The following is a 20,091-nucleotide window of genomic DNA, read 5'->3' on the forward strand; positions in this document are numbered from 1 at the left end:
CACCAGTCAGCTCTGAGGAAGGTCGCATCTTATGTGTGGCCCTTGCAGCCTGCAACGAGAGCAGTGTTGGCTCCGAAAGCTTCTGTCGGTGTAGACTATGGCCAGAAGCCAGTGATGGACCGGTAAGCTGTTGCCGAATCTCTGGACTTGACGTGTGACTCCCAGAGGGGCAGAGCCCTCCCTGTCCACTAGGGTCACTAGGCAGCTGTGAGAGACCACACTCTAGGGCAATGTATTTCAGGTTGTTGCATCTCAGGATCTTGATGCTGCTACCCTCTCAGATTTAGAGGATTGCACCAGCTGGGTCTCGGAAGGGCTGACATATTCCTCCTATTTAACGTCATGTTTCCTGCAGATGTTTGGGGAGTCATCTCAGTCTATCCTCTGAATTCTTTGAGGGCCCACATCCGCTTGCATCATTCTTCTTCGACCATAAGGAGATGCAGTCCTGGCATGGGGTTTCATCGTAATCCTGGGAGAGAGAGATTGCAGACTTGATGGTGGTCCGTCCTGGTGAACTTACGAGTGGCACTGGGGGCAGTATTGGAAGGGCAGCCTTTCCATTGCTGACCCATCATTCTCGTAAAAAAAGGCAATGGAGACGAGCCATACGATGGGGCAGAGGACACAACAGAAGGCATCGAAGTGAGAACAGTTGTCAAAGTTCTTCAAATATGATGAGGCAGGATCACTGATCCATGAAGATTGTTCTTTGACAACAAGAATGGGAGAGTCGGGGAGGCCTCGTGTTACGTGTAATTAGGTGCCTACCATTGAGCCATCTCTGTACAAATTCTAACCAGATTTTAGGTTGGGGGGGGGGGGCAACAATTCAACAAAGAAGCTGATGGTTCTGAACATTACCAACTAAATGAGGAGGCACTATACAATGAGACTCCAAAGACTTCTCTAAAGAAAAATACATCAGCAGCAGTATGCAGAGCATGTACATCCACAGCCACACAGGCTACGACTTGAAAAAAAAGAGACAATTAGGGAGTTAGAGGTTTCAAATGAGGCAATATTTAGCACTAATTATAGAAGAATTTCAGGCTGCTGAACACAGTATAATAATATAGGAAACTGGCTCTTTATATACTATAGCAAAACGAAGTATACTATGCAAAGAGTCCAGATATCCTTTATAAGTGGACAGGGGATTGCTCTAGCAATTCCAAAGTGCTTTTTTAGGGGGTAGCGTGGTCGAGTAGCCTTGGGTTGATCAGACAGGAGTGTTCGACATCTGCTTCATGCACACAGCCAATAAATGATACATATGATTCAATAAGGAAATCCACACCAATTTATAAAAATAACAGATCTTTATATAACTTTAGGCACAAAGATCATCAAAATCAGGTAATTGCATTTAAAGTTCTAAATATTTACAGTTTTTGGTGGAGACAGTATAATTTCTGGCGAAGTAATGTTCTCCTATAGAGGAAAAACATGTACTGCATACATGTACTGCATACAGGTACTTTACAGCGACTTACAGGACCAATCTTCTGAACTGAAGATGAGTAAGGGACAGGGTCCAAGGCAGCACCAACAGGGCACCTAGGGCAGCACTGGGGTGGGTGGGTAGAGTGGCGATTTTAATTGTCGGGTGCCCCGTGTAAGTCTATGGGGATCGGTCCGACCACAAAGAGGCGGCAAACTGGAACTGGGGGACCAGCCTGGCTGAACCAACAAGGAGGCGGGGTCCCACAATGCTCAGGGACGCAAGGACACCTTTGGGTCCCTTTTCCTCAGGTAGGGGCAGCCAGGAGCAAGTGTGCCCTTAGGCGTCTGATTTTCGGGGGGCAGAGACACTCGCGGTGAGGGGGCAGGCACAAAAAGGCTGAGTCGGAGAGTCCACTGTTGGCAAACTCACTGGAGGGTCAGGGGACCATGCTGGCAGTATTGGCCCATTTCAACTTGGGCTAGGAGGCACAGGTGCAGTGGTGCCTTCCGGTGTCTGGTTTTTGACAGCCATGAGTCCTTACAGTTCTTCTAGAGGGCCTGCAGGACGCAGTAAAGCAGCTCCACTACTCCACGGGTGTAACTGGGTCTTGGGTAAAGAGCTGGCAGTTCTCCCAAGCTTTTTGTGACAGCAGATGCATGACGACTCGCCTTTGGCGCAACTGTCGGGTCAGTCGACAGGCTGGCAGGGTTAGCGCCGAATCAGTAATGGTCCTCTGTTCTTGCTTTTGTGGCTCTACAGTGTCCTTCTTTCAGGTCGGCAGGATCGGATTTCCTGGTGCCGGGGGCTTCCCTAAAAATTAGAGCATTAGGAGAGTGTAAGGTAGCCAATGGGCTACTCCCCATGGGTCACTATGCCCCCTATATGACCACTTCCAGTGAGAAACGGGCATAAACCTGCCCCAGAGTCCCTAATTCTGCCATCACTAAGATGGCAGACTTAATTTTCGTGTCGACATCAAGTAGTTCGCCTAAGTGGTGAAACTAGCCTGAGGGTGAACACAACTGACAACTAATTTTCACGCCTGTACAGGCACCAAATGGGCCTTGGTGAAGGGGTGTTGGCATCCCTTCACCTCTGAGGGAAGCCAACTTCCCATAACAAAGGGGGGGGGGGGGTCTTTAAATTTCCCTGCACTGGAATGCAAATTTACGGGTCAAACACCCTATGCCGGAGCTGGCTTTGCTCCCAACCTTCTCAGAGCAGGGGCTCTCGCACAAGGGAGTTAGAAATTCATCTGTAGTGGCAGACTGGTCAGAACCAGTCAGCCAGCACAACAGTAGTTGGTAAGTTTTCAGGTGGCACCTCTAAGGAGCCCTCTGGGAGCACGTATTAATAAATCCATCACTGGAATCAATGTGGGTTTATTAATACAAGATGTTTGATTCCAAACATCTTTGCTTAAAGTGAAGCCATCATGTAGCTGAGGAACTTGTTTTTTACCAGTGTCCAGCACTTACACTCAAAATGGCTTCCCATGTCACTTTTAATTAACTTCGACATCCATGGGGCATATCTGCTCCTGCAGATATGTCCACGTGTATTATAATGCACCCTGCCTAAGGGCTGTAAGGCCTCATGTAGCGGTGCCTTACCTATACTGCAGGCAGTGTCTACAGGCATAGCACCCAGTGCTATGTTGTGTTTTCACTTTTGTTTGCACCAAGACACGCAGCCTGCAAAGGCAGTCTGCATAAGATAGGGGAGGAGTCCCTTAGGGTGGCACAATACATGCTGAAGCCCTCAGGGACTCTTTAGTACCCATGCCAAGGTACCTCGGATAACATTTACTAGGGACTTACAGGGGCGCCAAAGGTAATGCCAATTGGAGGAACAACTGTAGTTTTAGGGAAAGAACAGGCACAAGGGACCTGGATAGCAGGAACCCAATGCACTTTGTCAAAAATGCATTGAATACAAGGCAAAAAGCAGAGGTGGCCATGTCCAAAAGGGGCGCTTTCCTACAAATAACGAATGTAGGAATCTTCGATTTTGATTGTGAATACACCAGAGAGTACTCAGAGACTATAGATGAAGCAAAACATCCTGAAAGTCATTTAAGATAGTTTAAATTGCTTTGACATCTAAAGCGTTGGAAAGGTCCAATATCTGGATGTCCAAGAGATGCTGGGAGTATAATGCTTCACTTTGTTCTGCGCCAAATGAGCTCTCTATGTCAACTTCAAGGATCTCACCTTGACCGAGAACAGTGTGATCTCAGTTCTAGGTGCCCCGCTTTGGATTTCTTCCAAAAGAAAGGGGTTAATTCTCGGTGGAATGATCAACTTAGCCAGGTACTCCGGATTTCTGAGACATCTACTCTTTTAGCTCTTCGACGTTTACTGGCTTTAGGGTGCCTTCAATTGCCCTTTTAGTTTCTTCCTACAGCCTGGTTATGACCTTCACGTTTGCCTACAAACTGAAGACATGGATATAGATCTGCCCTTAAGTGGCACATCTCAGTTTGCTCTAACAATTGATCCAGTAGGATCCATAGTACAATGTTTTCCAAACTCATACAGGACCACATTGAACAGGTGAGTCAATTTCCGTATCAGTAAACGCCAATGGTGAGCGGTGTATCCTCTTAACATGTCAAGCAATTCTTCCATAGAAAGTCCAATCCTTATTGGTAGGAAAATGGAGGTGGATTGATTGATGTTAGAGAGGATCAATGTTGAGGTTTCAGTCTCCTAATGCAACAGGGCCATCGTCCGGACCAAAAAGAAATAAACTGAGATAAACGACACAATCCTCTGACAGATCAATTAATTAGTCATCCAATAATTTATTGCAGTGAACAAAAGGTTTGAAATTACTAATCCTTTCCAAAAACCGATAAAAATGTATTAACGGTTGAAGACCTACATAAAGAGCATTTAATGTAATGTGTGATTATTTTGGATTAAAAGTTGTCTTTTTGAGATTTGCGGATGGTACGCTTAATTATTTCTCTTTGTTTAATTCAACATCAGTCAGATTCTTATACCAACATAATTGTAAGTATATACAAATAAATTCCTTCTGGAACATATTGTATTTAACCTAATTTCCTGGGGGAACATGGAGTAACCCTAGTGCATTTATTACTTAATAATACTGCACAATTCTTTCTGGTCACAGAGAATACTCTGCCTTTCTCCCACCAACGGTGCTCTCTAGATATTCAACAAGCAGTGTTAAAAAAGCAGTAAGTCTTTTTCTAAAAAGTAATAAACATGGCTGGTGCATGTCTTTCAGACATAAACACTTCTTTTAGTTATAATTGAGACAGAGAATTTCTACACTTCGACGCAAGAATCATTAACATGCATCCAACTCATTCAAAAGGTGAATTTCAAGTTTGCAGGGTTATGATACATACCTGCAAAGTGTAGCTTCGGAGCCTCTCAATCAGCTCGTCTCTGGTTCCTGCAACAAAAAAGGGGAAGGTCAAGTAAGCAAGGGGTAATATGAGTAACTGGCCAAAGAGAGCTATGAAACATAAATAGGCTACATCAGAGATCTGCCTCTGCGACCCAGGTGGGGGAATCAGTATTTTAACCAGCAGCAAGTGAGGAATATCATTGCGCTCAGTATTCATGTCAAAACACAAGATGTGTTTTTGTCAAACTATGATCTGATCAAAACCAGAGTTGCTGCATGGAGACAAGATTATGTACATGCCATTGAAAGTAATATATTGAGATTCTGAAACATCTGGCACCTGAAAGTGAGTATTCAAACTTTTCAAAAGTTGCTCTTGGAATTAAGTAGGAAAACATCTTCAAAAGCCTAGGTGTAGATAACAGTAGGTTTGATTTATAGGCTAATGTCTATTAATGTAACATTATTAGTGGTAAACAGCTATCAATAGAAAAAGACAGTATTTTAACCATTTTGTCTGCAAATTTTTTATACTAATCACTGAAGTTAGCACTATATGTAAAGGTCTGTAGTCCTTTTTGTGACGGTGTTTTTCGACTCATACTTTGACATGTATTGGCCACACTAGGTAAGAAAAAGTGGTTGGACTACAGGTTAGACAAAATGGTGGTAGGGGAGGATGCATAGCACGATCAAGAGGACAGGGAAGACGCTCTGCTTATGAGAGATCTGTTTGTCATCAATTGGTTTGTTTGAAGAACTGAATACTTGAATAAGGAAAGGACTGCAAAATGCCAATACTGGTAATATCTGCCTCTCCACATTTAAACCGATTTATAGATTTTGAAATTAAACATACTCAATGCGTCAAGAATGCACAACTATAAAACATCTGGGTTGGTATTTTTCACCTCACAACATTTAAGTTGTGTTCCATCTGATGATTTTTACTTCACAAAAGAAATATTGTTTTTTCCCTTATTTAATTATACATGGCCCCTTTACTGTAGACTCTCCATTGGTAGAGTTAAGCTATACAATCAAAGAAGTCAGACAGTAATAAGATGATGCTTGAGTGGCAGATGGTTAAATTCAATGTAGTTACTTTTCAAACAAAGGTTCAATACTTCCAATATTTTTTTTTAAAAAGCCAATGTGTGTGGGTGCCTTTACCTCAAAGCATGTAATAATGACAGCAAAGTAAAATAAATGTACTTCAATGTGCAAGTGAGTTCAAGGCATCCAAACAACATGCACTTTCCTAAACAAGAAAGCCATAAATTAATAATTAAAATGTCTTGTTAGCAAAGTAAATAAAATTAAAGAATACAACTGCTTTTAATTTCAAACTAAATGGCATTTCACATTTTCAGTCTAAGAAAAAGACCGCCTGAAAAAATAGTATACAGAAATGGGACAAACCAACCATCCAAACAAATACCAGTTTGATGAACACCTCGCCCAAGAAAGACCATACAAGACCTAATAGGTTTAGCTTATGCCGGAAAATGCAAGCAGGACCTAGGTGCTTAGGCGATGCTTGTTCACATTGCCCACTCAGTAAGGCTAGTTTTCATTTTAATATTCTGCACTTACTAAGGACAAGAGTTAAACAAGCAAATGTGGGATTCACATTTGCATGCTCTCGAAGTTTTCAAAAGCTGCAATTGGTACCTTCCAGATGCAGGCTGCTGTGCCGTAGCCTATTAAAAGAGGCCGCCTGAGTCAGACACTAGGTTTCAGAGTTGTCCACCATTGACTCTTCAATCGCGAAATATGAAAGAAATATGAATAAATCAGAATGCCTTTGAACAACTCCTTTGCAGAAAGTGGAAAATAACATTAGCAAAGTATTCAACCGCTATATTGTTTCGAGCATGCCAGATTATAGAGAATTGTGGCTTCAATATATAGTTAACTGCATATGCACTTTTGAAATTCTAATAATTTTTCTTAATTTCTATGTCCTAAACACTACTGCCAATGCTAGGTTATGCTGGCGATAGTCACCGATTATCCTCTGCCTGCAACTTCGGGAAATAAGGAACCAGTTATTTTAGCTACACTTATTACTAGTCACTTGTATATAGGTAGTACCTGTCTGTATCTGTAACAGCTTTATAGTTGCCTTATCTGTATTTGTGCAAGGCATGATCGTAAATCATGAGCGGAGCTGCCTCCAGTGTGTAGGGATAGTAAAGAGGAGCATTTGGATGGGAAAGCAAGTGTAGATGTAGGCTGAAAAGCAGTCTAAGATGCATGCAATGACTGGGAATTGAAGAACAAAGGAGGACATCGCAGAGTTATTGGGGAGGGGGTGGGGTGACAACTCAACCTTAAAGCCATCTTCTGGAATCTGACAGTTGAGCTTTCTTTCAACTCGGACTTCTTTGTAAATTAAACCTTTCCAAACACCAAATGACTTAAAATCTACGTGCAATTCTTTAGGGCCTCTGGTATGGAAATTATCTCCATATTAGACTTTCAAAGAAAAGCTTTGAATCGCGAAAAGCGGTATGTATGCTGCAACAAGGCTTGTATCACACTGCTGCAAATACGACTATCTTACCAGTCCTTTCCTCATTAAAATATCACCCAGTTGAGGCACGATATAGCTACAAGATTCTCTATTTAATCTTAAAGGCACTACACCAGAGTACCACCCAAGTATCTCTTTGAAAAACAGACCATCCCTGGGAGGTCCGATACAGATACAAGACTAAACCTCAACTTCAAGTCAAATGTTTTAAAAAAAATGTCATCCACTGCCTGATGTTTCTCATGCCATGCATGCACCCAAGGTATGGAACTCCCAACCAGTATCCATCAGATTATTCAACTCCTCCAACTTTTTAGGTCTCGTCCTATTCCATTCCGCAAGGAATGAATAGGACGAGACTGAATAGGACGAGACTATTGGGGCTAAACTAAGAGCTAAACTAAGCTCTGAAAAATGCGGATTTCCAGAAGTGCATGTGGTCTTGTGAACGCGCTTCTATCTGCCTGCCTCGCATCACCACATGAAAGCCATTTGTTGCTTGTTCACACTTCTTTCACGGCCGCGAGGCCGTGCGTGCTTCAAAGGGATCTGCTCACTTCTCCTCCCCCCTTGCCGAGAGCTTCACATTTCAAAGAGCTCTTCCCCGCCTCCTTTCCCCCGCCCCACTCTGACTTCACATTCTTTCTTCCTCTTTTCTTCCATTATCCCATTTCCCTTAATCAAACTATGTTCCTCATGTACAGTTTGCAATTCATGTTTACTTGTAGGTTCATCGCTAGAGTTCTGATTACTTAATGTCCACTAAAAATATACATACTGCACAGCAACGACAACAGGGCAAATATGAATGAGATGTACAGAAAACATTTAAAAGTGAACTACACTTCCTTTTACTAGGTATCACACCAAGGAATGCCACCTCAGCACAGCTTTCCTCTATGGGCTGTAAGCTACAAGTATTCCACGTAGGGTATCTACATCCTGCATAGCTTCTTGCTACAACTAGAAATTAGAGGGCGTGTATCATTATGGTTCTCATTCTTTACTGCTGCCCAATAGTAAATGTTATTCCCTTTGTTTTAACTTGGATTTCTTACTTTAGATGCAAAAATGTGAATTCCACACGCTTTGTTCAGAACTACGTAACATGTTGCTTTATGGAATTTTTATTGCAGAACTGGTAAGACTTAACTGGGAACTAACAACATTGAATTTACCTTACTTGTGTACTTATAGCATGAAATTCCAAAGAATTAAATGATATGCAGCGGACTGAAAACTAAGCTCTAAAGTTCTAAGTGGCGTGCTATCAATTCACAATGTAGCAAACCCAATGTGAGCAGTTCCATGGACGGAAAAGCGCACTGGGTTTATGCGGAGCTCAACTGAGCAAATCCAAAGTTATGCTTTGATACGTTCTGTTTGTAGAGAAACTTATGAAACCTTCAGATCTAGTGAAAGGGCTCCATCCCAGAGTTTAGTTTATACTTAGACTGGTCGATGCCTGTTTTGCCTAAGTATGGTGTTACACCCTCCGGGCATCTTATAGCACACAGGGTTTCAATGCTTCAGTAGTCCTAGGAGATGGGCCTCTAACAGTAGTACAATGAAGTGTCCCCAAAGCACCCCAGCAATACTCTTCTTTTTAGTTGTTCATAGACTGACCCCTCTCACTTAAAACAGAAAAGCCCCACACTTTTACACTGGGTGTCACTTAGAGCGTACTCGGGGATAGACCCAACTTATTGCTCTGTCACTTACTCAGAACTCCCCTACTACCATGTTTAAAGGGGGCTGTTCTCTGTCACTTCCTGGTTGAGAGGACAGGGTGGATCCGCCCTCTCCATAACGAAGTAGCCCTACCGGCCCAGATTCAAATGTGCAGAGTGCAGTTGCAGAGTGCAGTTGCAGAGTGCAGTTGCAGAGTGCAGTTGCAGAGTGCAGTTGCAGAGTGCAGTTGCAGAGTGCAGTTGCAGAGTGCAGTTGCAGAGTGCAGATTCAGAGTGCAGATTCAGAGTGCAGATTCAGAGTGCTTGATATGTCGGTGTTGCAGCATGTTCCCATGTTCTTGAGATTGTCACAACATACTGTGTTAGGTTTAGCATGGTGTAGTCTATACTGCCTTCGATACATTCCTGTGTGTTCCATGGAGTAACATTTGCCGTCACCTCCTCTCACTGAGTTTAAGGTGGAAATAAGAGCTGCACAATATCCTCCTCACTCTGCTGCATTTTTAGATCTTAAACTCTGATATCAGCATTCTAGGTTCCTCTCTATATAAATTCGAAAATACAAACAATAACACATTTGTGATTAAAGCCTTTTCTCTCTGTAATACTTAAAACGGCTATCAGTATTCGAAGGATGAATATTTGTAAGAGACCCTGAAGTCCAACTTGATTGTCTCTGTTCAATTTCCTGGGCTGTTGCACTTACCAAAATGATTGTTTTGGACCCTCACGTCTCAAATGTATATTGTTCTGCTGAATGTTTTTTAAAATGTGTCCTAAATAGTGGATGAGGCAAACATTGTGATGCCAATTATGCTTGATCTCTTTATGGTGCTTTATATGTGGATGAAATGTTGCTAGGCTAGGGCTTTAAAGACACCCCAAACGTGGAAAAGACTGCTGTTTTTCTTTGGTTTTGTCCAATCTTGTCCAGACGGTCACGCCTAGTATGTTTACAACTATCCTTTCTCCTAAAACATTAATATGCAGGATTGCTGAGGGGTCTCCCCTGTCAGTCCTCGTGGTTGTTTTTTGTGAAGCCCCTGCAAGAAATGGTCATAAAACAATTGGCTGTTTCAGTTGTCTAGAAACACCACAGATTCTGCTTGACCTGGGCGAGCTCCATGACTTGCAAGTGGAACTTCACAGACAACTACATTAAAAACAAGCATTTGCAATGCAATAGGTCTCGCATTTGCGAGAGTTTAACCTATTGGCATTGTAAATGACAATGCCTTTTATTTATGTTTTAAAAACCAACACATAAATAAAAGACATTGCCATTTTTTTTTTTAGTGGAGTAGAGCCCGCCCATTACTTACATTTACTTGGCTCCCATGCCACTCTACATTCCTTGCTTTTATTGGGCGGCGCCTCTAGCTTCCTCGTGGAGTTCCTTGTGAATCCCAGCGGTGGAGCCTGAAGCAAGTACTGCTTCCTATTTGTGCCTGGGCACCTGAAAATGTACTTTATTATTTTGTACTGTCGACTCCATCAGAGTGAATCACGCCCGCATTTGATGATGCCTGCCCTAATCCTCCCCCGTCACTGCTTGCCACCTCTTACCTCCTGTTGATTGCCGCACCCACAGATTTCCTCCCAATTACAGCTTTTCCTGGCACTTCTTGTTCTATTTTTCCCATTAGTGCCCCTTTTCATGATTTCTGGTATAGGTGAGGTCGGGACATCACACTCTTAACGGCATCCATTATTACTCGCCATTTGGTGCTTTTTAGGTCTCGTTGAGCCAACGCGCATGCGCTGCTCTGCGAGAGTTTAGTAAGGGGCTTTCAAAAGTGCTCCCAAAGGCTGCAGGCGGATAAGGTACAGTGCATGTGCGCCGGGTGCGCGCACCATTTGTCAGCCTGCAGCCTTTGGGAACACTTTCACGGTCGCTTTGATGTTCTCAGTGAGCCGCGTGGCCACTGAGAACATCAAAGCAGCCGCGAAAGTGCTCACCATTTGCCACCTCCTCCCTTATCCCACTTCCTGCTTGTTTGTCTTTACCTTGCCCTCTTTAAAGGGCCTACCGTGTGTAATGAAAGGACCCATATCTACAAAAATGTCTTACGTATCAGCGTGTATTTTTCTATCTATCTATATCTATTGCCCTCACTCTATCTATATCTATCTATTGCCCTCACTCTATCTATCTATTGCCCTCACTCTATCTATCTATTGCCCTCACTCTATCTATCTATTGCCCTCACTCTATCTATCTATTGCCCTCACTCTATCTATCTATTGCCCTCACTCTATCTATCTATTGCCCTCACTCTATCTATCTATTGCCCTCACTCTATCTATCTATTGCCCTCACTCTATCTATCTATTGCCCTCACTCTATCTATCTATTGCCCTCACTCTATCTATCTATTGCCCTCACTCTATCTATCTATTGCCCTCACTCTATCTAGCGCCCTCACTCTATCTAGCGCCCTCACTCTATCTAGCGCCCTCACTCTATCTAGCGCCCTCACTCTATCTAGCGCCCTCACTCTATCTAGCGCCCTCACTCTATCTAGCGCCCTCACTCTATCTAGCGCCCTCACTCTATCTAGCGCCCTCACTCTATCCATCTAGCGCCCTCACTCTATCCATCTAGCGCCCTCACTCTATCCATCTAGCGCCCTCACTCTATCCATCTAGCGCCCTCACTCTATCCATCTAGCGCCCTCACTCTATCCATCTAGCGCCCTCACTCTATCCATCTAGCGCCCTCACTCTATCCATCTAGCGCCCTCACTCTATCCATCTAGCACCCTCACTCTATCCATCTAGCGCCCTCACTCTATCCATCTAGCGCCCTCACTCTATCCATCTAGCGCCCTCACTCTATCCATCTAGCGCCCTCACTCTATCCATCTAGCGCCCTCACTCTATCCATCTAGCGCCCTCACTCTATCCATCTATCGCACCACCACAGCATCAATCTGTGCAACCATTCATCAACATCTGGTTCAAATATGTTCTCCCAATGTTTCAAGCTTTATTACAGATGTCACAAAAAGATGTTATTATTTCACTTCTGTTCTTGGATTTTCGTCACAATAAAATACACTGAACATAATCTTCACAAAAGTTATTTACAAAACTTTAAGCTATTGCCATTATAAATTACAATAACTTTTATTTAAGTATAAATTATTTTAAAAAATTAAAAGCCTTTGCTATTTGTAATATCAATACATCTAAGTCACGTAAATACACCACATATTGCATTACAAATGCTATAGGTGTCACATTCGCGAAAGTTAAAACTATTGGCATTGTAAATGACAAAGCTATTAATTTCGCTATTTTCATAACTAACACATAAATAAAAAAATTGTCATTTACAATACCAATAGCTCAAACTTTCCTGATGCGAGACCTATTGCATTGCAAATGCTTGTTTTTTTTATAAGTCCCCTTACTTCAGAAATCACAATACTGGATATTAACAAACTAATACATCTAAACAAAAGCTTCACTTTCAAAAAGATGAATTTTTATTGTTTGTATACTATGTTCTTCCTTAGCGTATTAAGCGTTTCATGAAAATATAATGTACCCTCACTGTGCTTACCACACTTGTTTTAACAACGCATGACTAGGTTTCTTCTTGAGCAATTCTTTCACACACTGTATCAATCTGTATAAACATGAGGACTCTGATACCTTCAGGAGCATTACTAACACTTACAGTGTGAAGGACTCTGGAGTGGAGAGATCAGGAGGGGGCATGTATAGGACAGGAGAGTGACTGGTAAATCAGACAGCAGAGATTATGAGCGAGTAAGGTTTGTGACTGTTTGCAGCCCCAATACCAACATCTACTGAGAACAGTAACTGGCCAATGTATCCTTTCACAAAATGCCATGAGGTTGAAGGACCACCCATCCACATAATGAAAAACTTTAGAAAATACATAAGGCCCAAAGGCTGAACTTCATTATACTTCCTATTGCACTTTATCAATTATTAATAGGGCTTCCGGTTGTAATGGTATTTATTTTTTTGTCATTTCCGTCTGTATTTATCCATATTTATTTTTTGTTAACTTTATATGCATTTATCCATATTTTTTATGGGTTTTGTGAAAAAAGTAAAGCTGAAACTGGTATATTTCCGCATTTACTTCACCGATAAATATGCAGTCACGTTTGAATGCCTGCCAGGTTTCATTGCTGTGTGCACCCACAGAAGATAAATCAATGCACTTATATGAATATATGCACATTTCATGACCAACTTTGTGCATATCTACTGTGTTTAATAAACCTCTTCACCAAAATTGATTTCTTTTTTAACCCCCTTAACTATCAATCCACTCAGTATTGGCCTGGCAGTCATGGCAAAGTGTATTTAGAATTACTCAAAATCAGCAAAATTCCGTTTTTATCCATATTTAAAAATAAATACAGACAAGAAAATAAATGGTTTTCTGTCTGTATTTATCTGTAAAAAATCAGTTAAAACAGAAAACGGAGCCTTAATTATTAATGACAAGAGGTCTCTTTAAAACTTTAACCTATACGTAGCAAGAAGAACAAAAAACAAGAAGCCAACGGCTTAAGTAAGCTGACCCAAAGCAGACTCTCTCGAATTATCTTATTGTACTGTATAGAAAAAAGTATGACATGAGGTAATTCAGACAAGCCAGGTCTAAAAGGTAAGGCAGCAGGCTGCAGATCACTTAAGCAAACAGATCAAAGACATTAATGTCAGAATTTGCACTACCTTGTGAAAAAGTCTAAAAAATGAAGTGCTGGCAGGATGTTCAGGCTAGTCTATGTTGTTGTTACTCTACATATTTCTCAGATGGGCACATTTCAGGAGAAGAAAAAGTCTATTGGCTTTAGTGGATTGTACACAGACAATCTGGCAATGAAGGGCGGCAATGCTTGCACCATTACTAGCTATCTTGGACTAAGAATTGGTGATAAGAACAAACTTCTTGGTTCCTATTCTGGTTTAAAAAAACGTAAGCACCAAATGCTGGTGTAGTGATCGATCTCCAGAGAAATTGTATTTGTCCTGATGGAAGACTGTGGAGTTCTGAAAAGCAAAGGGTCAAAAACTCACTAATGTGGCTCACAGACAGCAAACAAGGAACCAATTTTACCAAGAAAGCAGTTTCAAGTGACAGGAGACAAATAGTTCCAAATGCTTGGGCTTAAGTCTGATTAAAATCCTATTGTGCCACAGGACTTCTGAAGAGACCCAACAGGCAGTTCATGATGGCCTGACAGGAGTGGTGAATTAGCGACAGCACCCCTGCTATTCCACAATCTTGGAATTTCATTTCAAAGTGCACCCGGCTCTCTAGTAGCCAAGAAGTACAACAGAGCACTGTACAAAATGCACACGTAAATATATACTGGCGCAAATTATGGAGCTATTGTTGAAAACATTTCTTTCAGCAATAGGAAAGTTCACAAGGATTTATATTGTTCAAATATACAGAATTTGGTGGCCTGAAAGAGCTAATCTGACAACTGTACTGATGGAAGGTACGGCAAGGCTGATGACTGTTTAACCCTATCTGTTTTAGGAACTACAGTGGCGAGGGCACATGCAGTAAACTATCATGGCACTACCCAGATAGAATGAAGGGCTCAACCCCTTAAGCAAGAACAGAAAATAAACAAGCATTGGCATAGCCAATAGGTCTCGCCTTTGGGACCTTATAAATCAGACCTTTCCAAAGTGCGTGTCGCGACAGAGTACTGTGTCGCCTCCCATCTGTGGGTGTGTCGTGTGAGGATTACGTCTGTGGTCAGATTAGGGCGAATGCTCATGCATTCAGTATCGCAGTACGGCGTAGGAAGGAGAAGCGTTAGGCGAGCGCGAGCCGAGCTTGCAGCCTTGTTCCCTTTGCGACACAGTGACCACGGAGCCGCCTCTGCTCCCCAGGTAAATCTCCGACATTTTAAAACTCTGTTTAGGCCGCAGGCGATCGTTCCTGTTTAGTTACAATATTATTTGCAGTCGTGTGATTATGTGCAAATCCTTCAGCTATCTTTCGTTTTCCATCACTTTCCCCGCCTTTGTTCCCATCTCTCCTCCCACTGTGAAGTTAACCCCGACCTAGTCAGATTTCTCCTCTTCCGGCCCTTCAAACCACTCTGTGGCTCTCCTTGAAAGGGCAACCTGCCCAGGGCGCATCGGACCGTTCACGGTGGCTGGGTCTTTCAAGTTTTCTCTTCTTCTCTGAATTATTTATCCCGGAAAAACACGTTTATTTGTAAGGTGCCCCTCTTGCTTTTTTAGGTCGAGCTGGCGTTGGAGCGCGAAGCGCTCCCGCCAGCGAGACTATAGTCACCTTCCTCCCTGCCAAGGGAGTGAGAGCTGTGAACGAGCAGCTCCAGACCTGTGAACGAGCCGACTCAGGTCCGTGAACGCGCGGGAACGTCAACGTTCACGCGCGTCACGCTCCTGTCCTCCCGCGTCTCTGCCGAGGCGCGCTCCAGGCCGACTTGCGGTGTGCGTCACAGCGTTTCTGTGGCCGGAGGTAGGTAAGTAAGGGCGGCGGCGGGATTTGTTTGCTTGATTTAATGGAGTCTCAGCCATTTGTCCTCTAGTCATGAGCGTTCCCTCTTCTACATGCAAAGCTGTAACTGTTACAGTATTTCCTTCTAATTGTTAATGACCAGTCTCATAGTATTGCAACATTCATTTCTTGGTTGCCTGCACTCTTTGCGATAAGTCCATGTTCACAATCCGCGGTGTGGTGGAAGAGAGAGTGGGGGGTGTTGAGTACATGTTCAATTTGTGCTATTTTGGAGCACTGTGAGTGTATATTTGTACAGGTGCGCAGCCTTTGGATGTGTGCACACTGTTTTTCACAAGCAGTTTGACGTTCACTTCTCTCTTTCTTTACCCGACATGTTATATTACTTTTTTAGCAAAGATGTTTCTATTTATTTTTTGATCATTTAAAGTGTGAGCACGGGCTTCCTCGATCTGACCCATAATGTTTAGTGAAAAGCGATGCGTTCCATATATTACGAATTAAGTAATAAATAAATTAATTAACGAATGGTTCAGGAGATTTGATAATGGTTCACCTTTAGGCGTAATAAAGTCTAGAACAAGTTAGGCCTTTTATATATTGCTCATTATCTTTACATGTCACTAACCACTTTCTTTTCTGCCTTTGTAGGAACCAACTTAAAGATGAAAGGAATCAGAACATATCTCCAACTTTAATATTGAACTAATATTACTCGGATAAAAGCAATTAGAAGCATTAGATCCATCTAGTGTTTGCTAATGGGATGTGAAATACTGTGGTGGGAAGGAAGGCACGCCTAGGTGCAGAATAGCATCGCAGGAGTTTAAATTGCACAGGATTCCTTTCATCAGAACACCCTTGGCGCCATTGCAGTATTCTCGTGAAACTGAATGTTCTTGCAGTCTTGTCTGGTTAGTTTGCGACTGATTTAATGAACAATGAGAGAATCGCTTAGGTCTCTCGGAAAGGCAACCAACTTTCTAACATGTACCATCTGAGAGCATTCAGCACGTCTTCAAAACACCAGTCAACGGTGAAATTGAGTTTATTCTCAGTCGATGATTTGTCAGATCTGACTTTATCCTAATTTGGCTGGTTTACCTAATACAGTAATAAGTACATTGTGTCCCTAAATTCATTTTTTTCATCAGCGTATGGTTCCTGTAAGAAAAGTTATGAGTTCAAAGGAAATAACCTGATTTTTCACAGGCCATGCGATGCATTTATTAATTTAGCATTAATAAAGTATTTATGAAAAGCCCAGGTCTGGATTAAAACACAATGAGATTGTCTTTCCAGTAAAATAAAACAAGCATTTGCAATGCAATAGGTTTCGCATTATTAAAGTTTGAGCTATTGGCATTGCTAAATAATGCAACACCAATAGCTCAAACTTTAATAATGCGAGACCAATTGCATTGCAAATGCTTGGTATTTTATAGTGCATTTATCTCAAACCTCATTTAAGTGCCCCACTTTTTTGATAATATTTGTTCTTATTGTGTGCATATTTGTCTTTGTGTGCTGTTTTACATTCTCCCCACCTTCACAAGCCAAATGAGCTGGCGCAGAGTCAGCTGGTGCCACTATTCATAACAAATCTAAATTAAGCAAGTTAAATCAGAGATACCTCAGTTAATAAATGCAGATGTATTAAATCGCCAAATTAGCCTGATTGATAGAGATGCAGAATTACGTTTATACCGCTGTTTTTCAAGCCCGGCCTTGCACATATGTGCCCCCACCGGCTCCCCGAATGAGTACAAAAGTCATAGCAGGTTAGCCCGTCAGGCCCAGGCCTTGTGTCTTTCCGGAAACCCCAGTGATGAAGTGAAATAAATCTCTGGTGGATGACGTGTGAGAGGCCGCCAATGCGGGGGGGAGTTCCCAGCAGGCTGCAGCCCACCCTACTGAGGAAGGCTTCAGGCTTGTGGTAGCCTGGAAAGTCAATAATTTTTATACGAGATTGCAGTTGTTATACTTTTAGTCTGAAGCAACTGAGCCAGCGAAGAGGTTGGTGTGCTTTTAATCTAATATGTTTACTCCTGCTACAGATGTTTTTAAACAAGATTAGAAGACATTACTTTCCCCAATCACTACACTACCTGAATAAATGAATACAAACAGCCTAACCACAAGTTCATTAAAACAGCTGTAGTTGTAACATGAGACTGTCACCCCATCACATTTTAACCGTATGAAGGTATTTATTTCTATAAAAGCATCTACATTATCTACCTGACTGCGAGATAATTAAAAAATAAAGTACGAAATGCTTTAACAAATATACTTGATTAACCCACAAAGGTAGGAAGTGAGAAATAAAATCTTAACGGCACATAGCAAAGACAAAAGCACTCTTGACTGAGCATTTCGATCAGTTTACTGGTGTGTTGCTAAAATTCACTTTTGTACTTTGTGTCCCCATACATTTTGATATTTACAATTTCTATGACATATGTATTTGTCCTTATCGCTTATATGCAGTTAAATTTACCTCAGAGTGCTGAATGGAAAAACATATGACTCGTCTTATTTTCTGTTGCCTTTTGGAGCGCTGCGCTGAGGAAAGCAGTCCCACCTGAGTTCAATGCGCAGAGACCGACTGATAAGTTGCATGATTGTTTTACCACTCACAATTCCCCCTTCCTGAACGGATTTTTGTATAACTCATATTCAGCAAGGCAGCAGGCAGACTTTGCACATGGATGAAAGGGTTGGCAGTGCGTGCACCCCATCCCCCTTTTGTGCAGTAAATCACTGGGGCATGTGTCAATGTGTGCATGATTATATTTTTGTTTCAGGCACAAACCTAACCTTGCTTACACCCAATCCTTGAATGTCCCTTGCAGACGCAAGTGGCCCTCCCACACATCTACTGTGTGGACTGCGGGGAGCAACAAGCTCACTTGACTGTACTAAGGTACCGGGTGCAAGCTTAGTCTGTCTACAAACCCACACAGAATCGATCCTTTGAGGCTTCAGTGCTTGCATAGGTACAACCTGGCCACAACCATCTCCGATGGACCATGTGGGAGACACTCTACTCAAAATGGAGCTATTCATTTCACATCATTTTAGATAGAGAACCAGAGCATGGAGTTATGTTTTTTTAGGCTTCGCGCCTAGCAGTGCAGTGCGCAGCACGAGACAGTAGCTAAAAATTGGGTTTTACAAGCTGACCTAGGAATCGCACATGCTTGTGCGTGTGCTTTTCCTTTTGTGACCCGCTATTGGCCTTTGCGTGCGTCTTTTTATAAAAGACCGCACGCAATTGGCCAAAGGCTGGCTCATTGCTTCGCCCACGGCCTATTGGTGTCTGTTACGAGCACCGGCCGTCATGTGGTTTCAATTATCATGCCCGGGCGCGGTAATTGAAAGCACATGTCTCGCTGTGGCGCGCGCACCACTCGTGGGATTGTTCTCTTTTTGGATCCATTTCACAGGGAAGCAACTACATGAAAGAACCGCTGACGTCTTGTTTTGTTATCCTCTGTAAAGATTTTTTATTGCCATCTCCCCTCTACAGATGTGACAGAGGCGGGCTGCTGCAGTTAAGGGCGCTGGAGTCTGTAGACCCGGCCGCTGCAGCTAGGGCTGCCCAGCCAGAAGCAGCCAGGCTGTGCTGGGATCGCCCTCCCGGGAGCAGCACTCCCTCCTCCGCAAAATCCAAGCCTTCTCCACCCGGAGAGACCTGCTGTTATCTGGGTCATTTGAATCTCTCAACGAAAAGCTGCCCACACCTTCCACGGTCTGTAAAAAGGACTCCGCCTACATCGGCTGATCTCACGGTATCAACTCCCCACAGGCAATCCCAGCCTAGATGTTCTGGTCTCTGCCGGGAGCAGATCACCGCTCGCGGGCCGGACCTAGTGCCCCCTTCCTCTGCTAGAAGGATCTGTCTGGATCTGTTGATGAATCCCCGCCGCGTCAAAGCCGTTCTGCTGCTAGGATCTCTGCGATCGGGTGTTCTCTTCCCGGGATCTGCTATTCTCCCCTGGTTGCACCGGCTGTACTCTTTCCAGGCTCTGCGGGAAAGGATCTGAGCCTGGATTTGCTGATCTCTCAGAGGATCGGCTCCTCCTCCCGGACTGGCTGGTCTCTCCGGGATCTGCAGGGAGGGATCCCGCACAGGACGTGATGCCGCCCCTCGCTCTTCGGTTCCCTACATAGAGTTCCCTCCCTCGCTGCTGTACTTCGTGATTCCTGCCCCCAAGAGGTTATGCACCCAATACATTTATCTCTCCTTATACCCCTCCTTCCCCGGTAGATCCATCTCCACAGATGCCGCGCTGATCCATTTTTCGCTGCTAGATCCCCCTTCCCCGGATGGATCTCTTTTCCCAGAGGAATACACGTCTCTCTGGTTAGAGACTCGCTCCCTGCTCGATATTTGAGCCGTGCCCTTTCTTGGAGGATCTCTTCAACAAGATCCCTCCTTCCTGGGTGGATCCCACTTCCCAGTGGATGTCTACCTCCCGGAGCGGAGATCTCGTCCTCCCGCGGGCCCAGGATGCCACATCGCCAGAAG

The 20,091-nt window shown here is 43.2% G+C and overlaps 1 protein-coding gene across 1 annotated transcript in view; it reads right to left on the reverse strand.

The window, feature by feature from the left end:
• SF3B2 (splicing factor 3b subunit 2) overlaps positions 1-20,091 on the reverse strand; it is a 374,355-nt gene that overhangs the window by 350,982 nt on the left and 3,282 nt on the right. Inside the window, exon 2 of the mRNA XM_078660758.1 lies at positions 4,830-4,876. Within this exon, the coding sequence (XP_078516884.1) occupies positions 4,830-4,876 (47 nt within the window). The remainder of the gene's footprint in view (positions 1-4,829; positions 4,877-20,091) is intronic.

This window comes from Lissotriton helveticus, chromosome 9, assembly GCF_964261635.1.
Source record: "Lissotriton helveticus chromosome 9, aLisHel1.1, whole genome shotgun sequence".
NCBI classification, from domain to species: domain Eukaryota; kingdom Metazoa; phylum Chordata; class Amphibia; order Caudata; family Salamandridae; genus Lissotriton; species Lissotriton helveticus.